The sequence below is a fragment of the Eleginops maclovinus genome, chromosome 4 (genome assembly GCF_036324505.1).
Source record: "Eleginops maclovinus isolate JMC-PN-2008 ecotype Puerto Natales chromosome 4, JC_Emac_rtc_rv5, whole genome shotgun sequence".
Lineage (NCBI taxonomy): Eukaryota > Metazoa > Chordata > Actinopteri > Perciformes > Eleginopidae > Eleginops > Eleginops maclovinus.
Genome location: NC_086352.1, coordinates 31,468,601 through 31,491,936, shown reverse-complemented (window position 1 = coordinate 31,491,936; position 23,336 = coordinate 31,468,601). Strand labels below are relative to the sequence as shown.

At 40.5% G+C, this 23,336-nt stretch overlaps 1 protein-coding gene across 2 annotated transcripts in view; it reads right to left on the bottom strand.

Moving 5' to 3' along the window:
* The window catches only part of mtss1lb (MTSS I-BAR domain containing 2b), a 72,755-nt gene that overhangs the window by 43,426 nt on the left and 5,993 nt on the right, over positions 1-23,336 (bottom strand). For both annotated transcript variants that reach the window (XM_063881702.1, XM_063881703.1), the window contains exons 2-3: positions 10,322-10,383; positions 10,106-10,179 (exon numbers count right to left, since the gene is read on the bottom strand). In XM_063881702.1, the coding sequence (XP_063737772.1) occupies positions 10,106-10,179; positions 10,322-10,383 (136 nt within the window). The remainder of the gene's footprint in view (positions 1-10,105; positions 10,180-10,321; positions 10,384-23,336) is intronic.

Below are 23,336 nucleotides of genomic sequence, written 5' to 3'. Positions count from 1 at the left end.
CTTTAACGACTGAAGCTCTGCACTGACTTTTATTTTTCCCTCCTTTGATCCAAAAACCTTAACCTCTGTTTTGTCTTTGTTTAGTTGGAGAAAGTTCTTAGAGGAACACAGATGTAGTGTTGTGTTATCAGCACTCCTAGATTCATCAGGAACTTATTAATAACGGGGAAATGCTTTTTCCTGCTTGTACAATGTGAGAATTTGATAAGCTTTTTTTGGTTATATCTTTCACAATAATTTGGAAAAACATCCACACTCAAGGCCAGGGGCGAAGGCAGAAAGTAAAAAAATGTATTTACACAATGTTGTCGTCTTTCCAACCTTCATCAGGTATCAAGGATGAATGCTGATGTACACTATATAGACAAAAGTATTAGGACAACTACACATTACACCCGAATGCCAAATTCTTAGGCCTTAATATGAAGATGCCCCCCCCCCAACTTTGCAGCTGTAACAGCTTCCGTCCAGAATGCCTTGATAAAGTGAAGCATGAAGAACCCCCTTCACTGGAACAACCCCAGAAAAACAACCCCCATATACCAGAGTGTCCCAATATTGCTGTCTATATAGTGTATGCCTATCAGATGGACACATGAGTGATGTGAAAGTAAATATGTATACTGTAGATATGATTGGGGCAATGATAACTTTCCAGAGAAACGGATGGAGTGTCGTTTTAAGGTTAGATAAAGAGGCTGAGATAAGGCCTGTTCGGTCAGTGTTAACAAAATAATGTCATGTATGGATGGTCCTCAGAAGTATAGAAGTACAAAGGTGAGTGTGTGTGTGTACAGCTGAGCCAGCAGCAGCCACACCAGTTAGCACGCCTGGCTGATGGCTGTTAATGCTTCGGATTAACACCTAACTCTCCCTAACTCTAAGCAGACACACACACAGATAGAGCGGAGCAGTGATGAAGGATTTTTGAAGGCCGACCCAGAAGTTAGCATAGCAAGGGCTCCCTCACTAATGCTATGGCATTTGCCCATTGGACTTTGGAATATTGCGGAAAGGAAATGGTAAACACATGTTTATGATACTTACACCTTTTGTTCAGCAGGCTAATCTCCACATAGTAACACCACTTTATGATTTTTGAAGCTTAAAGGCAACTGCCTATCAGAGAAAGCTAACATTAGGCTACAAACTAAATCATGATCACATGACTTCACGTCAGTAGTGATAAGCTAAAGGCTGCTAATGCACTGTGTGATGACGTTTAGTTGTCCCATTTAGACACTTGTTACCAACTGACGTTTTTTGAGACACATAGAAGCTTAAAAAAAATCACCAGTGACTCATTAAATTACAAATGTATGTCAAAAATAGGCATCAACTAAAAGCACAATACAAAATGTTTAATCAGTGGTAATTTCTGTGTTTATGGATTCATCCTGCACCACTCTACAAGCACTTGCTATAATTCTTCATCAAATTCAGTAAGAGTTAAAACATCTATAACCTAAGAAAATTAAAAATGTGAAGAACCAGTGCTACAGTATTTAGAAAGGGCATCACTGACTTTCCAACACAACACACACTCTCTCTTACATGCACACTATTCCGCACTTCAGCCTCTTGTCTCATTAAACAGGACTTGGCCTTGGAGCAGCAAGACTCACTGAGCTCAGCTTCCCATGCTTACTGAGAGAGTGCACTGCATGTGTGTGTGTGTGTGTGTGTGTATGTGTGTGTGTGTGTGTGTGTGTGTGTGTGTGTGTGTGTGTGTGTGTGTGTGTGTGTGTGTGTGTGTGTGTGTGTGTGTGTGTGTGTGTGTGTGTGTGTGTGTGTGTGTGTGTGTGTGTGCAACCGAGCGTGTCTTGTGTTGTTGACCTCTGGGACAATACTGCACTGTGACATCAGGAAATGTCCTTAGAGAGCTGCCAGAGACAGAGAGGGGCATGAAGGGAAGGAGGAGAGCAAAGAGGAGGAGTAGGAATGATAGGAGGAAGGATTTGATGGGAGAAACGTGTTGGGAAGTACGATGGAGCAGAGGGGAACAAAGGAGGAGGGAAGAGAGGAGTGGAGTTTGGGGTGAGCGCTGAGGGTACAGGAAGCACAGAAGAGATGGATGAGTGAAAGAAAAACACGGAGGAGGGAGAGAAAGAGTGAGGCATGTGGGGGATGTAGTGAGGGAAATAGATGCAAACTGAGGTTGAGGCTTAATTAATGAAAATACTGTTGTTTTTTGTAGCCCTCCACAACACCAGGCCTTTCACACATGGCCTACTTACAGAGGGAAAGGAGAGGGTGGGAAAGAAAGAAAGAAAGATATCACGTACTACTCGATAGGCTAATCATATTTTTAAAGCAAAAATGCTGTTTACTGATTTGTTTTTTGCTGTATATAGTGGTAAACTGAGTATATTTGGTTTTGGACTGTTGGTCAAATGAAACAAAATATTCACTGTGGGAAATTTTAATGGCATTTTCTATTATGTTTTGTATCGCTCACTTGGTAGAGCTGGCGGCTCATACCGGGTTTAAATCTGGGCTTGGACCATTTGCCACGTGACATCTCTTTCTCCTCATTTGAACTCTTTCTTTTCAATAAAGGCACTGGTTGCCCATAACAAATATAAAAAAACAACAACTGATGAATGGATGTATAAAGCCCCAGGATACTCTCAAGATTTTTTGCTTTGCATTCTGTCTGAACATACAGTAATGCGTCACTGCAAGACAATAACACTCACTGTTGGCTGATTCTTTGACTGCCTGAATGGACATCTAAAATAGAGATACTTGGAGACAGCCAGACAATGAAATTACAAATTTGAATTATATAGGTCATTATGTATTCAGTGGGGTTAAGCTAAGGTCGGTAGCTGATCAAACTGTGCTAACCCTGTGATGTATAATACAAACCTCAGTTCATCCATTTAGGTTGCACGATCAACTGTATTAGATCAAATGCCAGTCCAGTTTACCGTGAATGGCATGCTATCTTTGAAATGCAATTAAGCCATCTTGCTCAGATTTCTCCTCTCCTCTTGGCAACAACACGGCTATTTTTTCTCCGCCACCACTTCCCCTCTCTTTCTCACACACTCACTCTCTAGCTCTCTTTCTCCCTGTTGCCTGGCAACCACGCTGGTAAATGTGATCCCACTTGTCTGTGATTGGCTGAGGGGACGGCGGATCCATGTCAGAGTGAGAAAAAGGGGGAGACACGCATGCATCACACGCAGGAGTTCTTAACTAAAGTATATCACACAACCAAAATGAGTACGCATTCCCTTCTGAGGAAATAACTACTTCCCATCGCATGTCGTTTCTACATGCTGAACCATGCATGTTTGTATGTGCGTGTGGTCAGAGTTGCTTGAGCAGTGCATACATGTTTACACACATGCCTGTGAGCTATTATGTATGCATGTCAGAATTGCATGTGTGGGGGTGAGGGGGAGTGTCTCTGTGTGTGAGTTGTGGTATGAACTAGCAGGGGGTCCTTGCAGGGGGGTGCCAAGCTATGAGCTGAATAAGAGTAACCGAGTTGCGTTTGTTTGTGTCCACTTTGTGTGTGTGTATCTGCATTAACTTAATTGGCCTCACATCTAAGTATTGCCTCTCTTCCTCCCACCCAGGGAGTCATCTGTGTAGCCAGCAGGGAAAGCCCTGCCAGCTAGTTAATAAGGGAGTGTTGATTACGTGTTTACTGAATGAACACACAAATAATTATTCACATAATCAGCAGATTAACTTAAAAGTAAGGGCAAAGTAGAAGCAATTTTTGTTTATTTGATTTTATTAAGTTATTATTCAGTTTTTTTACCTCCTCTACAACAATGCTGTATGTCCCCTTCTTTGTCTCTTAAATACCAAATACATTACCAGTTATATATTCACATACTGATTCTGCAGTAAGACCTGCACACCATACACGAGTGAGTGATTGAACGAGCTAAAAGTAATAGCTACACCGTTGAAATAGATAGCTAAACATAATGGCTACATGGTTAACATGGTTAGCTTAAAGTAATGTTCATATGTGGTCAAAGTTTGCTAACAGACATGTACAGTTAGCAAAGTAGTTTGTAGGTTACAAGGTTGAAATAGAAAGCTTAACATAATCAAAATAGTTAGCTAAAAGTGGCGGACACATGGTTGAAATAGTTAGCTAAAAGTGGCGGACACATGGTTGAAATAGTTAGCTAGCAGTTGGGTATACCTGGTAAAAATAGTAAGCTAAGTAATGGATGCATGTTACCAGTTACAGCTAGCAAAAGTAGGCCTTATTTGTAGGTTATATTGTTGAAATAGATAGCTGAAAAAGATAGAGGCATTGATGACACAGTTGCCTAAAACAAAATGATGCATGGTTTAAATAATCAGCTTAAAGTTATGTTTAAAATAATCAAATATTTAGCTAAAATTGATGAATGGTTGAAATAGTAAGAGAAACTAATATGTCACTTATAAGGTTGAAATACCTAGACATAACGGATGTTGATGAAAGTTAGCTAAAGGTACAGTAATGGATACATGGTTGAAATAATAAGCACAATGTCATTTGTATGTTATGGTTGTAATAGATAGCTAAACATAATGGATATAGTTTAAATAGCAAGCTCAAATTGAAAAATACATGGTTGAAAAATTGTGCTGCTATATGTATTAACAGAATGTAAACTTCATCAAAACCACCTCAACATTCACAGTCAAACTGCATAAAAATGTCAAATGTAGTTTTGTGTTTATCAAGATCCAGTTCAATGATGGAGATTGTGAAAAGGCTTAAGAAGCGATGGCACAGGCCTGCTGTTATAGACTTCCTCACTATTCCCTACAATACTCTTCTGTCCGTTTTCTGTCTTTATTACTCCCTACACAGTGCCATCTCAAGCATGGACCCCTCTGTCTTTTCATACAGATATCAATCCAATCCTCTGAGGTCCAGAACAATCCTCAACTGTTGCTCACATCATTACCTACCATTCCCCACACAGTTCCACTGTGCCTCAAATCTGAGGTTCTCTATTTACAGGAAATCAATGTGCACTTCTTTTTGTCAGGTTTTAAATGTGCTTTGTGTAGCAGCTTACCAATAAACTCCAATTTAAAATTCCTAGCTTGGTAAAATGACTCTACACGCATTACACAAAGGTCACAATCAGTGACAGCCTCTATGTCACCCCAGTGGTAATACTGTTGGTGGTCATGTTGCACAAAATCAAAACCACATTTCCCATAAACTTCATTGCTTCCTGCAGCACCTTTCATTTCGCTTTAAGGAAGATAAACATGTTGGAAGTTAGTTTTCAAGACATTTTCTCTTCTTTAAACCATCTGCAGTTTAGATAAACCTCAGCCCTTGTTCTCTCTACTGCTTGTTTAATAGAAAAACAAACAGTCTTGGTCCTGTACAGTTTAAGATAATATTACCTCCTCAAGTTCATAGGGTGTAATAGAAAAATAATTATGACAATGTGTCTGTTTGACATCAGCAGCCTGAGAACTGTAAAGACCAATAAAGTTGAGCATACTACGTTGCATGTTATCCTTGTTATAGTAGCACTTTTTAATTTACTTTACATTTAGCTGATGCTTTTATCCAAAACATTGTCCAACGCACCTCCACAGCAGGAGCAAATTGGGGTCTTAACCAAGGACACTTTGACATATTGACTGCAGGGGCCAGGGGTCCAACCACTAATCCTTTGATTGGTCATCGACTTTTTTAACCCTGGGACATAGTCACATTTTTACACACAATTTATTAACACAAAAAGGTGATTTTTTCATGGATGAGACATAACCATTCCTCCAGGCCCTGACTATACACTTGTTCCAGTGCCTTTACCACTACCACAGTTAGCATAGTAGCATAGGTGGTACTAGGGAAAAATTAATACCATCACTCTTCTAGAATACTGAAATGGTGGATTTGGCAGGTCAGCTGTCTCATAATTCCACCAAGCTGTAACAAATGGTTTCACAAAATGAGCCGAATTCAGCAACATTTTGAATTCTACATCACTCTGGCTCTCTGCTTATTAACCATAACCCCAAAACCTCAAAGTTGTCTACATGGCTTTGCCGCTTTGACCATTCTGCTGCTTTGATTTGAATGGGAAAATCCTCTGTACTCCTATTCTATTTGTATGCCTCTATGTCAAAGATGCAAGGATGCTGTCACTGATAGGACATGATGACTTTGCCAAAAAAAAAAGAGCTTGAAAAATAATTAAATTGTCATGTGGTCCATGCCGTGAAAGATATCATTGCAATGTGCACCCTTACATAACTGAAGAGAAACAGGGTGGTGAAAGACATTAGTGGTCAGTGTGGCACAAATGAACGATTTTATAAAGATTTTACCAACTGTGGTTTCCTTTCTCTGTTTCTTTGCAAAGAACAATCTTTCAAAAAAATATCTTAGGGCATTTTAAACACAGTGACCAGTAATTAGTCTGTCGTTTCTGTTGCATTGGACTTATCACATTTACCCAAAGATTGAGTTGGTTGGCAAACTGAAATCAGCCACACAATACAGCTGTTGACTGCTGCCTTGTAAAATGGTAAAACGATACATAAACCAAAGCTGCTCTAATACGAAAATGCCTTGTTTGGATTAAGATTAAACAAGCCCATCTATACAGCGAGAAAAGAAAAGCAGAACCTGTGGCCGAACTCAATCAAAAAGGCCAGTAACGCCAATAAATCAAGGCTGCTAAGAACTATATGTTACAGCTGTATTTGTATTTGTTTTATATTGTTTCAGTTTTTTTACATAACATTTCTCAAATAGTTTCAAGCATAAACAAAAGTGACAAGATATCACTTTTGTTTAAAATGCCCAAAATGATCCATAGGATGTTGGAGTGAACAAATGATTTCTGTGGGTGAGTGTGTAGATAGTGAATCATGCTTTGTGTGACAGAAGCAAAGATGAAGAGTCTTTAAATGGTGCCAAATAAACAAGGGAAGCTTCACACACACACACAATCACACACATAGGGCATTTATCAACCCACGTCAGGGGAGCAGTTGTGATGTGTATTTGTTTATGTGCTTCCATTTTACTGTGTTATGCTGTCAAACACACTCACTCACTCACACACACACACACACACACACACACATACACACACACACACACACACACACACACACACACACACACACACACACACAAACACACACACACACACACACACACACACACACACACACACACACACACACACACACACACACAGAAACAGCGTGTTCACCCTGGGGAAGGTGAATGTTTGGACTATAAGAGTGAAGAGGAGAACACATCTGAGTGCACTCAAATTCACCACTCACCAGGGAATTCAGCACCACTTGCACATTTTATCCTGCTGGATTTCACTACACCTCACCTCAGGGGGAAGGCTGAGGCCATTCCGAACTATGGGAGCCCAGAGAGGAGCGTTGGTGGATGTTGAAGAGAAAACAGGTTTTCATTCAAACAAGTCAACGTAAACTACACACTCAAGTTAACCGATAAAATCGATTTATCGCCCAGCCATAACCTAAAATAAGCAGAATATGTCCTCTTCAATATTATAATGCAGTGTCTTTATTCTATAACATTTTCGACATCATTATTGCCATAAAATATTCCTTATATATATAATGTACTTCCATTGTTTTTCAGCCAGATGATGAAAATAACTCAAATAAAACTCAGGCTGAATGGAAACATAGCCGGCAGAGACTCATTAATGGTTTGTCGGTACAAGAGCAGAGCACAGGATCATCAGTACCCTTTTGGGCACATTGAACACACACACACACACACACACACACACACACACACACACACACACACACTGTAATAAGTAGCACATTGATACAACGAATGGCAGGAAGACAGACAGCATCATTATTTTTTCCGTCTTCTGCCTCCATCTATTCAACAAATCTATTAGAGAACATCACACACTGAGAAAGAGCAGCGTTTGTACGGCAATCTGACAAATGGACTCCAGCAGGAATGACTCATCAGTACAGAAAGTACAAAGAGCCTCTGATGCAGAGACGGCATCTTTGTGCCAACTTCATTTATGTTTTATTTTTGCCTCTCTGTGTGCGTGTGGCATGTGTAATGAGCTGACGGAGCTTGGTGATTTCCTGTCTGGCCTGTAAAAGCAGCACGAGCCTCTTCCTGTATCCTCCTCTGTAGAATCCCACCTGGGGCTGCACACACACACACACACACACACACACACACACACACACACACACACACACACACACACACACACACACACACACACACACACACACACACACACACACACACACATACACACCAGCAGCACATACACTGTCTGGCAGCTGCATCTAGTTACAACAGGAGGAGGAATCCCCTGTGTTACAGCCACAGTTGTCTTCCTGGTTTCCCTCTCTTCCTCTGTGGTATTATTCAGTTGTCCTTCAGTGGGCGGCATGTGTTTTTCTGACCCTCTTAGCTCTCAGCCCACACTGTTAAAACTAGCGTCCAGCTTTTAGCCTACGCAGAAAATCTCAAGAGTGTCAAGCCAAAAACCTAACATAAAATAGTTTGACAATAGTTCTATAAAGTTCATTGAGTTGTTTGAGTGTAGCACAGGGGAAAAACACAGTGTTGAGCTTTCTATTGAATATATCAATCCAGGACGTGCGGACAACAAAGGGGTTAGAAAAACACATTGACATAGTGTCATGTAACTATATTTCATTTATTCAGAAATGTGTGTTGACCTGCCCAAGGACTGCAGATGGAAATTAGCAAACTGCTATAATCTGGTACAAAGCATCTTATCTCTTTGAGATTTATGTTCCTTTTGTACATGGACCCTGACAACTAAACACGTAAACTAACTAAACTCAATGGAGAAACTTGCTTAAAAACCCAACATAATCTCACTTATACAGCGTGTCACAGAAATACGTCTTTGCTAGTACGATAAAAAGTGTCATTCCAGCTTAAGTTCTCAAGCTAAGAACTTAAACTGGTTTGGCTTCAAGCAGGTGTTTGTTACATGAAATAAGTACACTTATTACATATCCGGTGTTAGTTGGGTACGTGAGTTATGTAACAAAGATACATTATGTCAGAGTTGAGTTTTGGTTTAACAAAGGAGTCTAACTGGAGTGTCCTTTGTGCTTGTTTGACCCGAAGCTAAGTTTCTCACTCTACCGTCAGTTGCTCTGACCGTTCTTATAGTGGGTTTGCTCATTGGAATCAGAAGAAAGCCTGGTTTAAATCATACACACGCTAATGGTCAACATGGGAGTAAGAACTGAATACAAAAACTCAAAATACTATTTAATGAAACAGTTGTATGCTGCTTTTGTGAAATTTCCAATGTATTTAACCACACATGAGGCATGACACATGGAGTTTTAGTGAGAACCAGTGGCCGGTAGCAATTATAACGCTAAGCGAGACTGAAGAAATGTTAACATTTAGCAACGGTATGGTGTAAAAATGCTGTGGTTGACTTGCAGCACAAATTAGGAGCATAAAACATTGTTTTTGTAGGCATTCCCTTTTGATACAGTAATACACCCTGAGTTGTTTGCTCCACACATAGTGCAATATATATGACAACCAGGCATAAACAATCAACAAACAGAGGATTGTACCCAAAACTATCAACCTCTAAAGCCCATGTTATGTATAACACACTGCAATAAAACATTGGGTGTTCTATGGGAAGACTAAGAAAAAAAGTCCTGCTACACAAATAGCTTGCATAGACCTCTCCGAGATACTCTAGCAATTTAACGTCACAGTAAACAATGCAGTGCAATGCTTTTAGGTTAGGTACAAACTGTACCTCGAGGCTGTTTGGAAACACTTTCATCAGTTACAGGAGAATCTAGCAATCTATCTGATAATATCTCGACAACATAATGATATTCCTAATAGTGCTGCCTTGTGGAGGGTGCTTCAGAAGAGCAAAACACAACACAACATTTGTAAAAGGACACATGAATGCAAATAATAGTTTTCTGAGCACACAAACATACACACACACACACACACACACACACACACACACACACACACACACACACACACACACACACACACACACACACACACACACAAACACACACACACACACTGCGGTTGTCCTACCTCTGGTGTTGGTAGCCATGTCTGCCACCTTCTGAAAGGCATCCAGGAAGGCTACAGCAGCCAGCACCGTGGTTCTATAGTAACAGAAAACACTGATTACTTTAGATAAAATGTAAAGGAAACTTGGAATCAGCACTGACCACATAAACCATGTACGAAGACAATGTTGCCTATTAGAAAAAAATATGTATTTGTTATGTTTTCAAAGAAACCTACCGGAGCTGGGAATGCAGCTTGGTGGCCTTGGCGCTGAAGTCCTCCCAAACAGGATAGGAGCACTGCAACACACAGACAATAATACACATTAACATCCACAGATATCACATATTGATAAAACAAAACATACCATACTTCTCAGTAGGTGAAAAGAAGGAGAGATACCCAACAAATGGGGAGAACATTTTAGGGAGGAACCAGAATGACACTGATTAGGAATTCATTAAGGCATTTCTTTATGGTGGAAGAACTGAACCCAAGGGCAATTCATGTACTTATATATACCTTCCACCCTCAAATGTGAGCTTTTGGTGAGAATGAGCAGGAATTTCATATTGTCACCGTGGGAAAATGTTATCGTGGTGGTTTCTCTGAGACATTATGTAAAGCCCAGTGAATTCATTTGAGAAAATAATCCAAAGAAATCAAAATATCCATCAACAATAGTAAAAATGAATTGAAAGCCCTCATGTGCTGGATCTTATCCCTAACCCTAATAATAAACAATTATACAGTCATTTAGATGAGGGAAAACAACCCCACCCCCCCCCCCAAAAAAAGCCTGATGCAGACATTTCTCCAGCTCACACTCTTTGTTCTCCTTCCATTTGTCTTTCCTGTACCTCTGTAGGTTAATAACACACCTCTTTACCCTCGTCAGCTTCTGTCATTAATGTTATTCCCCATTCTCTTTCCACAAAGCACACCCCCCATCACACTCTCTGCTCCTTACCCTGCATCCCCATCTTCCACCCACTTTCTTCAAACCCCAAAACTGCCTCCACCCCTCCTCTGCTTATGCAGCAGTCTAATCCATCTCACACACACACACACACACACACACACACACACACACACACACACACACACACACACACACACACACACACACACACACACATACACACACACACACACACACACACACACACACACACACACACACACACACACACACACACACACACACACATATATAGAGATCAGTTGGGCCACTGGCATGAGGCAGCATCAAAGGCTCTGAGTAGGATTGCTAACACAATTCAAAGCTAATGGATGCTGCTCCCCCATCCTCCCCCCTGTAGACTGCATGACTGCTTTATCAAACACACCCAGCCTCAGCATATATTACATTACACTTGATCCAGGTTAACCTATAACCCTGTTAAATGGCTGCAAATTGTGTGCATGGGGGGTGGGCGGTTGAATTTATAGCAGTATGAAGTGTCCTTACTGGAACCGAAAGATACGGGAGTATCTGTCGATATGAAAAAAGGAAACTTAAGGAAGTGCAGGGAATAGTGACAAATGAAAGTGAAGGAATACAATGCTGGGGTGGGGGGGGGGGGACTGCCGGGATGTCAGACTGGCACAGACAGTAAGGTCTGTACACGCTTTGATCTGGCCTGTTTGATGTGGGTTAATTTGGTCTGAAATCACAGTCCTATATCCCCCTGGTACGGAAATCTACCCCGTCCACACACACACATATTCACCCTGCTCCCTCCCCTCCCAGGCTGTTTGAAGTGCCCTATGCCCTCCTCTTGCACGCACACACACACACACATACACAAACATGAGCAGCCCTTCATCTCATTTGTATAAATCAGCCATTTACAAGCAGTATAAGAGCCTGGTGACCAAGTGATGATTGATTTTGTGTGTGTGTGTGTGTGTGTGTGTGTGTGTGTGTGTGTGTGTGTGTGTGTGTGTGTGTGTGTGTGTGTGTGTGTGTGTGTGTGTGTGTGTGTGTGTGTGTGTGTGTGTGTGTGCGTGTGTTTGAGATTGATTACCCTTCCTTGACACACAGGTCTTCCACCACACACCTTGTAAGGTACTGTCCCCTAGTTAACACTGTCTGATGGAAAGACTATATTGTAAAGCAGTATAGAAAAACATACAGATGTAAAATGATGGCCATTAATTGTAGGGTGTACTGTACAATAAGAGTATGTTGTATCTATAAAGTAAAACTCTTAATCCATATTAGGGCTGCAGAACTAATCGAAATGCAATCAAAATCGCAATATGGGCTAAAAGCAAAGGCAACATGTGTGAAATATCTGAATACCTGAAGAGAAGTCCTGGCCTACGACTTCTCCTCCGATATTCCGAGGAAAAGTGGATACTAAAAATTATCATTCCCTCTAATATCAATTGCAGTGTCAGTCAAAATAATTGCAATAAACTTTGCAATTTCAACTTTTCCCAAAAGCGCTTTTGACATTACTGCAGAAACTGATGGAGCATATTTTTTTGGGCTCGGCCTTTCAGACAGAAATGATCATAACAAAGATTGAAGAGCTAATTTCTTTCATTCATTTTTTAAGACATTTCTTTTGCCAGAGAGTGCCTTTATTGATACAAGCAGAGTTGAAGGGGTGGGGGGTGCACAGAGGAAAAAACTCATTTTTTGCCGTACATGGATCGTCTCGCTTCTTCTACGGCTGTCAGACCGAGCAGTGCAGCTCATTCAAACAAAGTGTGAGTTATGGTGGCAGAACAATGCCCCAAATTCCCCAACCCCCTGCAAGAAACTATGCTATGTGGACCCAGGGCCTAAGTCTTGCAGTACTAAAGCAACCACAACACTAATATGGTACATTTGAGACATCTAAAGGCCTGTTTGGTGTCATTGGGTAATAATATTACAAAGACAGGGCCTGTCCTTTTGAGGTGAAATATCTACTTTCTGAATCCTTCTGAAATCTGTTTTGCATTTAAGGTTATACAAGGTCCTCAGCGTCCGTGCTTCAAACTCCATCAATGTGTCTGTGGCTGTGTTTGTCTCGACCAGAGAGCTGAAAGATGGCCACCATAACCACTGCGCTCACACAATTGTAGGACTGGGAATACACGGTGGCTGGGGGGCAAACACAGCAGTGTGTGAGAGACACAGTGCGGGAGAGAAAAAGCTTTTGGATTGTATACTATTACATCACCACTTCCTGTGTCACTGAAGGAAAAGTCAGCAGGCCATGCATGATAACCTCTCACGCACACAGACGCATACAAACACTACCAGATTCCTCCCTGGAAGCATGTTACGAATAAAACCCTTTTTAGCCGCCCTTGTTTTCAATATCAAATCAAATCAAATACTAGGTCTGACTAACAGGTCTGTTAGCATGTGCATTAGCTGTCTACGACTCTTTATAAATATACAAATATAATAAATTGCTATGTTTGTGCCGTTCTTTGTACATGTGTGGCGATTAAAAAACTTAATGAAGGCCTGAACGCCACCATAGTCGGAGCGGTTGCCTTAAAAACAAAGCCTCATCAGTTGTATTGCAAACCCAACAGAAGTCGGCCATTTTGGTTTTTGTTTGCAATTTTGGGACCTTTACTTTGCATTTACAGGTACATGAATAAACGCCTCCTTCAAATATAATCCAATAGAGTTCATATTTTAATATTTATTGAAATGGAAGTAGGCAAACTGTGATTTACCCTCCACTTGATCCTAGTCTTAAATCCCACAGTGTACCGGAACCCTTCTCTCTTTCCAATAATAATCCCTTATCACCAAACCTGAGCCATATATCGACTGTTTTTTCATCTTTTCTTCCAGTAATCCTCCGCTTCATCTGGTCCTGACTCTGGACTCCCGGGTGCTGTCAACAGTCCTCTGGCCTAGTTCTCAGAGCACCACCAGTCCACCCAGTCTGCCCAGCACTCCATTGAGAGCTCCCACTCCAGCACTCACTACAGTGGATGAGAAGCTTACTGTCTCCTCTTGCTCTTTTGTTCCCTTTGTTTCCCCCACAGCAAGACAGAAAAACAGAGGAAATCCAGCAAGAGCGAGGACGGGTGGAGGCAGGCAGAGAGGGATGTAAGGATTAGCTCGATTTTTTTCTTTTTTTGGTTGTATAATAGAGCCAATTCACTCGTTTAAAGAGAAATGCAGGAACCAAACAAAAGGGGTTAATTCCACAGTGCTTGATATGTATAAGCGACCAACTGGGAGTTATTCAAAAGAGGATCACGAATATTTATCGAGGTTGGGATGGATGTATAAGCCACAAAGAAAAAAGCTACATATGATCTATCTCCACGTCCCCAGAAAGAGGGTTTCTGTCTTTGTATGCCCATTAATGTGAATCAGATTCACTTACTGTACACAGAGAGACGGTGCGTGAGGGGGGTGTGTGATCCCTCTTGTTAGCATAATGACCAAAATGCATGGCCCTTGTTAACCTTCCATCCCCCCTCTCAATACCCGAGGAAAGAGAGTGCAGGGTAGAGGGTGTTTAGTTGAATATGTAAGTCTTTGCTTGACTTATTGATCCTTTATCTGTATTTTCTCTTAAGTAATTGCATTGCACCACATTACTGCCTTGCAAAATGATGGCCCCGCCCCTTTCTGGAGAAAATGAAGAATCTGCACCAAATGGCATTTTTTTGCATGCCTAAAAACTGTATTGTGCCTGTTTTTTTTCATTCATGCATGTATGTTTTTTATAGGCTTGAATGAAATGTGTTTGTCTCTAAGTATGTAGAAAAAACTATGTCAGTTAAATCTACATTATTATTAATGTGCAAAATGGCAAAAATGACCCTGGGAACATCTTCTTTAAGATTTAAAATGAAGTTGCTTTGTTACTTTTATGGTTGTGTTAACTATTATCATGTAGATTACGGGTTAAATGGGCTAGTGGTTCCATGAAGTCAACATGTTGAAGTGTCCTTGAGCGAGACACCTAACCCCAAATTACTCCAGTAGGCACGTCTACGAAATGTAAGTGTAGGTGTAAGTTACTTTGAATAATAGCGTATGCTAAATGACATGTCATTTAACCATAAGTGAGACATTTATGTCAAGTCAATTTATCTAAGTCAAGTCCTATGTCTTGTCTTGTGAGTTCTGCTTTTAATTTGTAGTAACCTCTCCTTCTGGTTTAAGCTAACTGAGAACAGATTCCTGCCTTTGGGGTTTTCCCGCCTTTGTGATCGTCGACCACACCCTGATTGTTTTCACCTGTGTCCTGTTAACTTGTGTGTATAAAGTCTGCGTCTCCCAGTGCCAGTTTGTTTGTCATACCAAGCTTACCAGCCATCTCCCCTGATCTTAGTATCCATTGAATTAGTTTGTGTTTCTTTGCAGTAAAAGCCATACATTTTTACCTTGTCTCTGCTGTTGTCTGTTTTTGGTCTCGAGCCTTGTGTCATTTGTAACACTGGACACATATATTGTAAAAATAAGGTTTGACTGAGGGTGTACAAAACATCAGACTTTGCAGATGGTAGGCCGATTGATGCCTTGTAATTCAATCAGTTAATATATGAAGCTTTAATGAAAGTCACATAAGTATATACATAACCATTTCTATGCAAAAACAAAAACACATCTTTTTATCCTTAATTTTAAATATTGCCCTAATTTTATCGATACAGGTAGTGGGTTCAATAAATTTCATGGGACCTTTTGTAACTTATTTGATTCCAGGTGTAAAATGTTAACAAAAACACCTAATCATTTACTTTAAGTATATTTGTATTTCATCAAAAGAAAGGCGATGCAGTGTGAGTCATGATTTCCTTCACCATGCTGAGCAAAAAGCTTCTCCCACCACATGGCAGCTTTCAAAGGGAGAGGATCAGCATGCAGATGAGGAGACAGAGGCTGCCTCGCTGAATAATTGATGAAGTGCAGCAGCTAATTCCAATCTAAACATAGTGATGAGGGGAAAAGGGAAACAATCTGTGTGTTGTTGTGTCTGCGCAGCGAGACCAGAGATCATAGACGTCCTACCAGTGGAACATCTGCCCAATGGGATGTCTGCATAATGTTTCGGGCAAAACTGTTCTCATGAACGTCATGTTATATTGAAGACAGGGGTGGCCATGGATGTAGAGGCTTGGTCAGTGGCTGCATGTCATGCTACTGTATCTTAGCAGGAATGAAGTATGAGAGATGAGGAAGAGAAGATAGTGGCATTTGTTCCAGTAGCAGATACTGGGGAATAAAGAATGCTGAAAAGGTACAGAGATAGCTTCATTTTGTCGCAATTATGTGTCAAGCTCCAGAAACACTGTTAACTACACTTCCCATAATGCTGTCTGCCTGGTAAATAGATGAGAGGAGCGCTACATCACTGCCTGGTTAAATGAAGGCCCTGCCCCCTTTGCGGTGAAATCAAAGAAAGAACAATTGTTTATCATGCCTAAAAGCTGCTGTGTCTTGTTTGCATGTCAAACAACAAAAAGGATCCAAAGTTAGAATTGTCTTCACTTCGCATTGAAAAGCGTGTGATAGATTAAAAAGTGTAAATTATGGGACCTTGAACCTGGTTAGTAAATACAGGTATGTCACTGGTAAACACTTCATTACAGCCACATTATGATACTATTGAGGTTACGTCCAATCGTCAAAGTAAACACTTAATGCTAAAAGTCAAAGTATTACCTATAGATGCTGTGTTGAAATATAAAAAACTCACAAGCCAAGGAAATCCCAGTTTAACTGTTAGACACTCATCCACCGTTGGATTGAAAGGCAATTGCTATCAATTTCATCTCAACACCATTATCCAATCTCCAATGACATTGTGTAAATTGTTTGCCTGACGGACCATCGAAATTGGGTTTGTTGTAGATAAAAAATATCTTCATTATTTAATATCCGACTTGGGAAAACCTCAGAATCCGTATTCACCGCCAGTCAAATGACAGCTATGCCCCCCAAAAGGGGAGTGTCAAAGACATAGAAAAAAAGTAACCAGATGGGTTGCTCATGTATTCTTTACGCCTAAAACAATTCCTTTTTTTCAAATTTGTCGCCAGTCCAATGACATCATCAGTTATTTTCTCTTCTTTTGAAAGATACTCCAGCCACACCGTTTAACGGTGAAAAAAGGACACTGATTTTGATGTGGAATTCCCCTTTCAGCTCTAAATATTGTACCTTTTTTAGGCCAAAGATGCAAACATATTTAGGTATGAATCATGTAACGTAGAGAGAGATTTACACACAGGACAGACAGCACACTGATAAAAGACAAGATGGAGGCAGGGCCATCTACATTATCTGCCATGGGACGGTATGTTGTAAAGCAGCCATCCATCAGCCAGGCTCATACAGGTATAAAGATGTCACTTAGGTATTTCTCTCCTCTCCTTGTTGGGTTCAATGTCATTATTATCTGCACTGCTCCAATCCTGTGAAAGGGCTGTTGATGCCGCTGAAGAAGCGTCCGTCAGATCACTTACTGTAAGTGACTGTAACTGCTGCTGTGACCCTCAGCACTTAGAGAGATATACGTCTGCAGAAAGACGTTGGAGAGGAACTTGACTTTGATTGCTTAGCGTGAGACTGTCCTAAAATCTCATTAGGCAGGTAGATTAAAGACATTTGCGAAAGTACATCATTATCTAAGTCTAATTTAATATGGTTTTTTAGCAGTTTCAGAAGGGTTACAATTGACCTCCAGGACGAGCCTGTGTTGTAGACTGAAATACTGCAGATCCATACAAAAAAAAATATCAAAGGTGTGCTTATTACTATTTTTATTTTACTAGTAGATAAAATTACCTTGAGCAATGTGTTCAAAGGGTGGTTGTAACTTTCTACTCTGTGGTTACCGTCAGCTATATAGAGCATTTTAGCTCATCATTTTGGTTTTGTCTCCCTGCTTTAATGAAATTACAGCAAGCACCTTTCTAACTGAAATATGTTCTGAAAAATATTCGTTTATAGTATGTTACTTTACAACCTCAGACGTGGTACCAAGCTAGCTGAGCCAATACTAAAAGCTGATGTTAAAAAAACTGATATGTCAGAGGTAATCAAAACTGGTGCTTGACGAACTATTGTCAAAGCAACTACCATTTTTTCCCCATGATTTTTAGAAAATGGAAGCAGTCAAAACTACGCCTTACAATCCTTACAATTGAGCAGATGTTTTACTTCCAATTAAATAATTCTGCAAGTCTCCTGCTTACACAACATTTTTGAAGCAATGTCGCTGAATGGTAAGACAATATGTAAACTGATCTGAGCTATACCATCAACGCAGCTTCAGAGCCCAACACTCCTAAATATCAGCAATATGCTAATGGACCAATACATCTGCAGGCTTGTCAGTGAGGCTATTGTTGGCTAAATTTACAGTTGCCGAGTGTCCAAATGTTGCAAATGTAACATATATTTTGACACATGACAGGAATCGAGGCAGGCTGCACTACACTACAGTGTATTGTGGGATGAAGAGGCTGTCAGTGCAGATAGAGATGAAGGACGGACATTCATTGGCTCAATGCAGATGCTGCATTTCTATATTTCTTCTCAAACTGTGTCTTCAGCAATGCAGCTTCTGGCTACAGAGTAACATTTTTAATACCTCCAAAAAATAAGATGTGATATAGAGCATGAGGACCTTTCTCTGTGTATTCAGTAGTTTCTTTTTGATGAGAGAATATTGATTTGCCACATTCATTGTTATTCTCTGTCTCTGGCCTGTTCATAATGATCAGTGTGTTTTACAGTGAACAGCTGAGTGTGATGAGAAGGCTTTGACAGCGCTTACAAAGGGTTCAGTGAGAGAGGCTGTCTTGGCTGTCTCCCAGCACCCTCACGCCTCCCACCATCAGCCCTCCTCATTCATCTGCACCGGCCCTAACGAGCCCCGGGGCCCTAACAACCTCAGAAATGTTAACGAGTCCTAATGAGGGAGATGCTACTCTAGGCGTCCTGAGATTTAGCTAGCACCTTTTTCTTATGGAACTGAACCCGATGGAAAAAATAATGGTTGTTTTTGCAAGAAAAAGTATCAGGGTCATCTGAATTATTCACAAATAAAAGCATGCATATCAATGAGGCCATGCAAGGCGCATCCAAGCTGTCCTCAACTAGCTTTTTCTTTTATCTAACGAGCCAGCTTCTCCTTTTTCCCCTTGTCTTACACCTTTTAATAAACAATCTACCCGTATGTAAAAGGAATATCACAAAGTCAGCATGCATAGAAAAATGTCTAACCAAAAACAATTCATTACAGTTTCTGTGATAAGCATAATTGCTCAGGGAAGTGAAGCAAATATGTGCAGTTGTTCCATCTGGTTAAATTCTGACTGTCAAATGTTGTGCAGTTGTACAGAACTGCCTTTTGGCTGATCTTTGAGAGTCATAATAGAAGAAAGCTACTATGTAAGCAGGGACAAACACCAGGGTTTATAAAAAATATGCTTTTCCAGAGGTAAATTACAAAATTCTACCAAAGAGGTGAGGTCCGCAGTCACTCCTAAAACAGATGTCTATGGTTAGATACCAACCCTTATCTTAAATACACAGTTGTAAGTTTAGTGACCAAGCTAGCTGAGTTTCAGTATTAGGCCAGCTGGCAATTGTAATGGGAAAGTTCTACAATGTTATTGGCTAGCTCTAGAAATTATATCAACACATCGACTTGAACTCCTTTACTTGGGACAAGGACTCATTCCCTACTCAGAGTACACAGGTAATCAGTTTTCTGAGAAGAGAGAGCTCAGCCAGATAGCAAAGCTCTCAATATACCAATCAATCTTTGTTCCCAATCCCACCTATGATCATGAAGGGGGGGGGGGGTCATGACCGAAAGAATGAGGGTAGGGAATCCCTCAGTCAGAGCTGGTTAATGTGGCCATGGAAAGGGAAAGGGCCCCTCTGCTCCAACTGCTTCCACCTTGACCTGACTCCCGACGAGCAGTCAAAGATAGATAGATGGATGGATGGATGGATGGATGGATGGATGGATGGATGGGTGGATGGATGGATGGATGGATGGATGGATGGATGGATGGATGGTCAGGCTCTTGAATAAACTGTTTTGTTCTGCAAACTAAAAGACATTCAAAATACCAACAGGAGGAACATGTCTTTTTTTTGTAAAATACATGACATGTCACAATAAAAATGAATGATGGCAGAATTGTATTAAAATGCTTTGGTTTCTGGTTTTGGTGCATGTTGGCTCACTGTCCCACTGTTGTGGCTTACTGGGGCACTTTTATGAAACTGAGTCATGGTTTTAGTTATTAGTAACATATGTGCCTTTGACAAGTGAAAATATCTGCTGTCTGCTGGAGCTAATGCTGCATGGATATACATGAAGATGAGAAAGGACCCTCTCTTTTTTTCTTCTTCCACCACTCTTTAGGTTTTTGACAGTTCTATGGTGGGAAATCCCCCGGACCACACAGACACAAACACACAACAGAGCAGACTAATGATACGCTCCCATAGAGCATCTTCAGTTCTGCAGCATGGCCCACAGTCATAGGACATAATTGTCACAGGTTTTTAAAGAGCTGAAAAACAATGGGCTGTCTATGTGAGCAGTTTACTTCCAGTTCTCCTGGTTTGTTGGTGTTGTTGTTCTTTAATGAGGACACTGAACAATATCAGTTTCCTTATTCAGATCTGAAGGGATTTTGTTCCTGACTTGTGGGAAAAACATTCTTAATATCAACTGCTAAATAAATGCTTTCTATGCAATATACAGTTATTAGCAAGCTTTACGTTCTACTTGTTGTTTTACCTGACAACCAGGGCAACCAGATAGTGCTGCAAAAAATAATCAATTAGTTGTGAAACATTTTCAGATACCAACAAGGATAAAATAATTAACACATTTATCAACAAATAAAATAATTGCTGTCGTACAGTACTGCAGTGAAAACTGTGCAGCATTCCCATTGTCGTCTTGTATAGGGAGCATATGATTATGCTGAAGCAGACTGACTTGAACAACAGTTATCTCAACTGAAAACCGCAGAATGACAGAGCGGATGCAAAGGTACAAACCATGTCTTCCCTCTCATCTGTAACGTGAAATCATGGCTGCAGGATAGACCTGACAACAATCTTTCCTTTGATGGTTCTGGACTGTTCGGGCCAACAGGGATTGCACTGAGAGCTTCACCATGAGCCTGAGTCTTCGGAGGGTTTCTGAGCTTGCAAGGAGGTACTGTGGCTCTCAAGGCACATTTTTCAACTTCTTTGACTTCTGAAGTTTATCTAAATAATAATTGATTGGGTTCTTAAAATAATGAAACAGTCACAAAAACAAATTTCCCATTCGTATGAATAAATTATTCTGATTTTGATTCTGACTCATCAATTAATGAAATGCATCAGTTAAAGCCAGGCAAGCCAATTCAACCTTAAACCTGCCTGACTGGATTTGAGAGGATGTGCAAGGAAGATGTGCTCACGCACAGGTGTGCTAAACTGGTAGAGGTACACATTTAAAGCAGGTAAGTTAAGTGCCAGTGGAATATTACGTCATCATCTATGCATGTTACCTGGGGACTGCATCTACATGCAGTCCAAATTTAAGATGGACAGGACGGCACATTTGTAAATCACTCCCTGTAGGAATTCGTAAATGAGTTTTTTGGATACATACAAATGTAAAAATGTACTTATAAAACATGACCAAACCATTTGGAAAATGCTTTTGGTATTTTAAGTGAAGATAGAAAACAATGTGTTTGATACCAGCCTTAACATCTTTTAATGGCAGCTTTTTGGAATCAAACCTGCGGTAATTGTTCACCAACATTTAACACAAGTCATGCCGAAGGACAGGCACATACATGTAAGCTCTGCTTCAAGACTTGAGGGACACTAACCCACATGCACATATGAGGTTGTGTGTATGCTTTGTCTAATGCTGTATGGTAGACTGCACATTAGGCATCATGAAGCATGGCCATGGCTTCATGATGAGAAATAGAAGCAAAGCAGATGTGGCATACCAGCCACAGGCTCTTCCTTGTTCTCACCATAACTGAGCTAAGGACTTAACCCTGAGGAGACATGTTTGCATGACGAAAAACACAGTCTTCTCCAAAGCAACACAAGAACTCGCTTTTCAGGTATTCCAGAAACCCTTATATTTCCTCGTTTTAGAATGAACATTAATAACAAAAATAATACTGGATTCAAGTATAGTTACAAAAGAAATCAACAGAGCTTGGGTCTTTTTGGTTTTAGGAGAGCCTCCTGGTCTGCTGACCCTTTGATGCTTCTAGTTGTAATGATGTTACTGCGCACTTCATACTCATCATCCCACAATCATGGCAAACCACAGGGCTTTGCAATACACTGGCAAAAGCCCTGACAGAGTAACGTTACGGCAGGCAGACACACAGCTAAACTAATGATGCGGTAGAGACTTACTGGGAAAGTGGCTGCATGTGACCACGAGACTGCATGCAACATCGTGGCTGCGAACACCCCCGGAGGAGAAACGGGGACTCAGTTTCCTGTTTTTCACGCAAACTGCAGCTGGCGATAAATATGTTTAGCCTGTTTGTGCATCGAGTTGTTAGGGACTTCATCCACAGCAACATTGCGTGCAAAGGACCCTAATGCTGTCAGTTAGGAGTGTCAGCTATTGATAAAGCATTTGGTACCACTTTACAATAAGACCACCCTTATAAAGGGTCTACGAATAGTTTGTAATACATTTATTAATAAGGTTGTGAACACTTTATAAATCATTAATAAGCTTTTATAAGAAAAGAGATCAACATGGCAACTGAGAGATGCCAAGAAACATCAAGATGGATGGGGGGGGAGAATCAACTCAGTGAACAACAGATACCAAGGATGATGGCTGATGAAGAAGATGAAGTAAGCTAGGTAGCCGATATAAGGCTTAATCATCTTGCCAAATAGTGAGCCTGTGTTGATGTATGACAACTATGTTAGAACTGGTTTATAAATGGTTCTTAATGATTAATAAAGTGTTCACAACCTAATTAATAACCTCATTATAAACCCTTTATGAATCCTTTATAAGGGTAGTCTTATTGTATGGTGGTCCCGAGCATTTGTTTGGTCAGAAATGTGAATTTCTTCAAAACTCAGAATTTTATCTGAACAACTATATTTTTTATAAACATTGGTATGACTTAGCGTAATGACAGCAACCTAATACAGCTTATAATACATGTTTGTTTCAAAACAATTACTGTGTGTGCAGATAAAAGTGAATGCACGCTTACAGTACTGTAGCAGAGGCATGGTGTG